Below are 6,000 nucleotides of genomic sequence, written 5' to 3'. Positions count from 1 at the left end.
TCCCGGTGTGTCGTTTCTATTATTTCCTCGAATCCAAAAACTTGCCAGCACACGGCGCTGACCGTACGGTCACGGTCGTTCGAGGATCGTTCTCCACGGTTTGGTGGGTGACCGTCCCTTGATGGCGGCCAAGGTTAAAGTCACCGAGCGACCGAATTATGCTTCTAGCTAAGCAATGTACCACATGGTAGTACCACAGGTAGTATGATCTCGGGAATACCGCGCCATGCACTAGACGACGGATGTGACTATAATTGGCGTCGAAAGAGAAACCCCCTTAACGTAATTGGGAGGAAACGTTCGAGACACGTAAGCAATCCGATGGCAACATTCGGCGGGGATACAATTCTACAGTGCGTACTCCCGTGGCGTCCATCTTTTGCGAATGCGAATGGCAACCGTTTCCAATCTCACACACGCGCAACGCCCCGTACGCCGACACGCCGACACGATGATGTGCACAACCCCTTTTTGAGTGGGTGGCTGAACCTTCGGATTGAGGCATATAAAGTTCACAAAATTTTCAATAGGCTATAAATATATCACTGTGTTGCTGCTATCTCTTTCTCGATTGCCGCCACATCACCGAAAGCACTTGCACCGCTACCCCCTTCTAGCACCGGGCCTTCTAGGCTGGCCACCCAGCCGCCGGGCAGAGCAATTGGTAAGCTTATAACATGCCGTGATTATTGCTCTCATAACGTCCGATATGACCGCGCGAGATTTCGCCGCTCTGTTTGGTTAATTTTTATTTCCGTTCATCGCCGATCGATCGAGCTCGCATCGATCGCCACTGTCGGTGTTGGTGGTCGGACGGTAAAAGCGGAAAAATCCGTTCCTACCTCAACGCGCCCAGCACCTACACAAGTCGATGGTTCGTTATTTACGACGGAAACCGTTGGGAGCGTATGCTGGTGCCGTGATCGTTGCCAATACGGACACATCGGAACGGAATGGTATGAACAGCCCGGGTAATGCGTTACCGCCACGTGACACGATGCCTATTGCATACTCTAGCGGTCTCGTGCTACCACGTTTGACGCACTCATTCACGGCGACAAAGTATTCACATGCCACCCGAGGCATTCCTTCCGGGTTATCATGCACACAACCGGAAACGGAAACTTAAAGCGAAGTGAAGCAAACAAACCTCAACGGGTGCACGATCGACAACCGATGAACCAACCAACGCACCACTTCCAACATGCACTCCGAACGCCACGCAGTCCAGACGCGACCGTATCGCACCGTCTACTAACGATCGTGCCAGCTCGAGCGCACCATTCGCGGCCCGTCCAGCCGACACAGCGCACTCAGAGGGAAAAAATAGACTACACAAAACGGCCGTGGACCGAGATACGCGCACGCCAAAACCATTCGTCTTCCGAGGCGGGTGGGTTTGTCGCCGGCGTTCACGCAGCAGCACGGCGGTACGCAGAGCGTCGAGGAACCTAATTTTACCCAGCTCTCGGATTTCGCGATGTTTGTGTTCTCTTCCCCGCTGAGAAGATTTTATCGCTCCCGATCGCGATATGCGATCGAGCAGAGGGAGAGGCGCTGTGACAGTGTTGTTTGTACGCATCGTAATGTTTAGAATCATTGACAAAACGTCCTTGCGATACAAAGCAGAGAATGTAGAAGCGACCCGAAACGGAAGGACCAGGGGAAACGAACAGTGATTTGTTTGATTTTCTTTATTACGATTTGTCTAAGGCAAGTTCTGATTAATGTTGTTTTCCTTTTTTTATTAAAAAAGGGTATACAACAAATATCAGTTTCGTTTATCGAACACATCTCCGCAACATATTAACGAATCTACCGTTACATTCCCGATACGAGAATGAAACCTTCGGATATTCAGCACCTTCAGCTACTGCTGGTAGCGATCTTCAGCTAAAGGTTGTTCTATTCATTTACTTCCACTGCATCGACACTAATCGATGGCCCATTGGGGGAACCTTCACCGGTGTGTTCCTTTTCACAGTGCTTCGTTAGTTCCCAGCGTTGGATGAATTTACTGTCACAAAGATCACACTGAAACGGTCGTTCGAACGTGTGAGTCTTGCGGATGTGCACTTGCAGCTGATAGTTACGCTGGAAACTCTTCCCACAGTACGGACAGAGATAGGCTTCAATGTTCTCGTGCTTTAACTGATGAACTCGACGGTCACTGTACCTGGTGAACCCTTCGCCACAGTACTTGCACTTGATCGGTGGGTTGCCCGTTTGCACGAGCTGATGGTGACGCAGATGCGCAACCGTTTTGAACCGTTTCGAGCAATGATCGCATGCAAAAGGCCGCTCGTCGATGTGGGTCATCTCGTGCAGCAGTAAATCCGATCGTCGGCTGAACTTTTTATCACACTTGCTGCACTTGAACTGCTTCTCGCTGTGTACGCCTTTCCTGTGGGAGCTAAGTGTGCTGCTAGTATAGAATCCCATCTGGCAAATATCGCATACATACGAGCGAACCCTTACGTGTACCGTTTTGCGATGATTAAGTAAGGTAGCTCGGGAGTTGAACCGGGCTCCGCATTCCTGGCAGGCATATTTTGCCTAGCTGTACATGCGCTTCTGGTGGTAGACCAGTTTTGCGAGAATGGAGAATCGTTTGTAGCATACGTCACACTCGTACGGTTTCACGGTGTTGCTCGTGAAGCGATCCTTCCGGTGGACCTATTCTGAATGCTTGTGCAAATCATCCTTGCTGGCGAACAACTTTCCTGGACATCCGCAACACATCACATCGTCGAGTAGATATTCAACGTTTTCGTACGCTGTTTCCTGTTCGGCGTTAGTTATCAGCTTATCAGTGTCATCAGATAATAATACCGAGTCTTCGACAAAGTAATTCTCTTCCACGAGTTCCACGTCGCACTTTTCCTCGTCGTATGAAATCTGCTGTTGATCCTTTCGTTTCGTCTACCCTTCCATCCAACGCATCAAACAGTGGTTCAATGCTCAATGTCTTAGTACAAAGCAATTGTTCCGTCAGGCTATCATCGGGTTTTTGGGTCCGGATTGTGTTTCAAGTGGTTCCTCGGTCCTGAACAAGGCGTCATCGTCTGCTTCAATGATGGAATGCTCATCCTGTCTGTCGAGGAGAATATAGCCAAGCTAATTTATAAATATTAAGTTATCAGGACGTATACAACTACTCACTCTATGGACTGTTTTTGAAGAAATGTTCATCGAAAGTATTCAGCGGATTGTAAAAATTGAGTACGAAGATTGTACGATTCAACAAGACCTTGTGCGCATTTCGGCATACGTAACCCGGGAATCCGCAATCCACGGACACACTCAACCCGGTGAGAACGCTGAACATCGTTTCAAGGAACACATTGTTAACGAATTTTGCAAACAAAATTAATACATCTGGATCTTTTTGCAAGCAGCCGCGGCAAATCGTCATCGTTTTCAAAGGGTTTTCTAAACTTGCCGAAGGCAGGTACTGCACCGATCCGTTCCGAAGCTAAGATGTTCTTATCGTTCCGGGTGGTAAGTTCGACTTTGCCGTGATGGTAACTAAAATGAGAAAGTGATCGTTAACGCAACAGATCTTAGCAGAATTAAGAATTTTACTTTTTGCCGGAGCACTAGCCGATCAACGGATTCTAATGATGGTTTTCTGCCGCGGATGTCTCGGATTCCTGCTGAAGACTTTTCGCTCTACACAGTTGATGTTGTTTGATAAGTATTCTGCAAAAGGATTTAAATCCTTTTTCGTAGCCCCGTTTTTTCAAAACAAAAATAAGCAAAGAAGAAGAATAACAAGTTAAAAAAGAAAAATGTTAAGCCGCGTCCACATAGTGCCGGACAGTAACTGCCAGAATGAGGCAACTACTGATTAATTTTTCCACCATTTGTTGCGGTGCGTTTGTATAATATTCGCAAAGCCAACCAATTAAAACTTATTTGCAGTGTTGTATTACACAAAATCATATTTTTACAAATAAACTGCTTAAATTTTACATTCGCCTGCCGTTAGTTTCGCAGTTGTGATGGTGTTGCAATTAATTTTAAAATTTATTTTCCAGAATAGGTTAGCTATAGTAGAAGCTCCCCTTTTTCAGGACGGTAAACAGCGTCTTGTTTTGGTTTTGGAAACGATTTTTTAGTTTTTTGTGAAATTCTGAAATTTGTGCTAGTTTTTTGTAAGTTAACTGGTGAAAATGAAGAATAATTTTGTATTAAGATGCCGCCTTTGCCTTAGTACGAACCAACAACATTACAGTTCCGTTTTCGATCAATACGAACTAGACACGCTGGCCAAAATCATTAATCTCTGCGTTGGAGTAAAGGTGAGCCGATTGTTATGGGTAGTTTTATTCATCCTCCGGCATTCTTAATATCCTTTGCTTGTTCTTTAAGATTCGAAGAAATGATGGAATTACGCAAGACATCTGCAGCTCCTGCCGGATGGAAATCATTCATTTTTACGGGGTTCGAAAACGCTGCATAAGTTCGGACACGGTTTTACACAACGAGCGCAATGCCCACCGCGAACTTAAATGCTGTTCACCGCTAAACGACACAGGAACAAAAGAAAATGCATTCATAAAAATTGAACCTGCTGCATGCGAAACTGATCATGAGAACGATACACAAACGGGAGAGTCCCAATATGTTGTAGAAGACGACGGCGTGGAACACAAGACAGAGCTAGCAGCAGTTGAAGAGAGCTCCCTAGAAACGGACGAACTGGAAGTGCTGATCTATGACGTCTCTGAATTGCCCGAAGAAGGAAATCTTATTGGCGAAATTAAAGTAGACTTGCACGAGAGCCAAGAAGAGTTAGGAGAAGGATGTTTAATGGAACCGGAATATTTAATAGAAACAGACAAGTTTCAATCCGCAGTAAACAGTGATGACGACTCCGATCTGCCCACTGATGCCCAAAGTAATTCACAGTCGGAATCTTATGCGGAACCTGCATCCGAGATGCAGGCGCAAAACTGTGGTGACGACTCCGATATATTAACTGATACCCAAAGTAATGCGCCGTCGGAACGTTATGCCGAGGAACCATCCGAGGATGTTCTGCGCTTTGTATGCTGTGGTTGTAAGGCAACCGAATTCAACAGCCAAGAGGAGCTAGATGCACATCGGTATGAAAGGCATCAAAGGTACCGCATTCCGGATTGCGTTGTGCGACCATTCGAATGTGAACTGTGCTATACGCGATTTTTTAAGGAAAAGCAACTTACCAACCATAGAGAGCGCCGCTTGAGGAGGCGCAAATTCGTTTGTATTTCATGCGGAATGGGTTACTTTACGAGCGCCTCCCTGCGTCGTCACGAGATCCTGTGCCTGGGACAGGAAAAACTGCCGTGCGATGTGTGTGGGAAGCTGTTCCGGGGCAAAGTTTCGTTGGCGCATCACATGAAGCTGCATCAACAGGACAAAATATACGCTTGCACGGTATGTGGTAAAACGTTTAAGTCAAAACATGCACTACCCATTCATATGGTTAAGCACTCGGCCGAACAACCGTTTCGGTGCCAAATCTGCCCTGCTAAATTTAAATTAAAGCAGTCACTGCGAAACCATGAACTTCGCCATGCGAATCCTCGCCCGATCAAATGTGACTTTTGCGATGAGTATTTCAACAATTTCGCGATTCGCAAATATCATCGAATGACCGTACACGAGGGGTTGGATCCGTATCGTTGCGAAGAATGCGGCATCAGTTTCAGACGTAAGCTGCTTTTAAAACACCATATGGAACAGACACATGGAATTGGAAACATGGGAGAGAATGGGAACCTCAAATGTTAATAGAAAAACTAAGTAGAAATAATAATAACAATAAATGGAAGAACATTAACAATGCCCTTAACCACCTATGTCGAATGGATGGATGGGTTTGTAGGAAATAAATCGAAATCCGAATATAACTTCAACAGTGCATCTAGTTCGTTTAATGCAAGCAAAAGTATCCTTCAATTTTCAGTTGCATAACCTACACCGAAACAACTGGCGCCACATCGAATCGGC

The 6,000-nt window shown here is 46.0% G+C and overlaps 3 protein-coding genes across 5 annotated transcripts in view; 1 reads left to right on the top strand and 2 right to left on the bottom strand.

Moving 5' to 3' along the window:
• LOC125950613 (AF4/FMR2 family member lilli-like) overlaps positions 1–1,290 on the bottom strand; it is a 51,264-nt gene extending 49,974 nt beyond the window's left edge. The window contains exon 1 of one of the 3 annotated variants that reach the window (XM_049678779.1): positions 1,195–1,290. The gene's annotated coding sequence lies outside the window, so the exon portion shown is untranslated. Of the gene's footprint in view, positions 1–1,150 lie in introns of all 3 variants that reach the window. The other 2 variants (XM_049678778.1, XM_049678777.1) reach the window with 2 other exon arrangements.
• Positions 1,291–1,799: 509 nt separating this feature from the next.
• On the bottom strand, positions 1,800–2,500 carry LOC125950629 (zinc finger protein 239-like). The gene has a single exon (XM_049678797.1). The coding sequence runs from the start codon at positions 2,440–2,442 to the stop codon at positions 1,906–1,908; it is 537 nt and encodes a 178-aa protein (XP_049534754.1). The 5' UTR covers positions 2,443–2,500; the 3' UTR covers positions 1,800–1,905.
• Positions 2,501–4,180: 1,680 nt separating this feature from the next.
• Positions 4,181–5,832, top strand: LOC125950608 (zinc finger protein 761-like). The gene is made up of 2 exons (XM_049678761.1): positions 4,181–4,304; positions 4,375–5,832. The coding sequence occupies exon 2, from the start codon at positions 4,423–4,425 to the stop codon at positions 5,779–5,781; it is 1,359 nt and encodes a 452-aa protein (XP_049534718.1). The 5' UTR covers positions 4,181–4,304; positions 4,375–4,422; the 3' UTR covers positions 5,782–5,832.
• Positions 5,833–6,000: the final 168 nt, after the last annotated feature.

The sequence above is a fragment of the Anopheles darlingi genome, chromosome 2, assembly GCF_943734745.1.
Source record: "Anopheles darlingi chromosome 2, idAnoDarlMG_H_01, whole genome shotgun sequence".
NCBI classification, from domain to species: domain Eukaryota; kingdom Metazoa; phylum Arthropoda; class Insecta; order Diptera; family Culicidae; genus Anopheles; species Anopheles darlingi.
The sequence above is the reverse complement of the archived record's forward strand: the minus strand, read 5'-3'. Positions and strand labels throughout refer to the sequence as shown.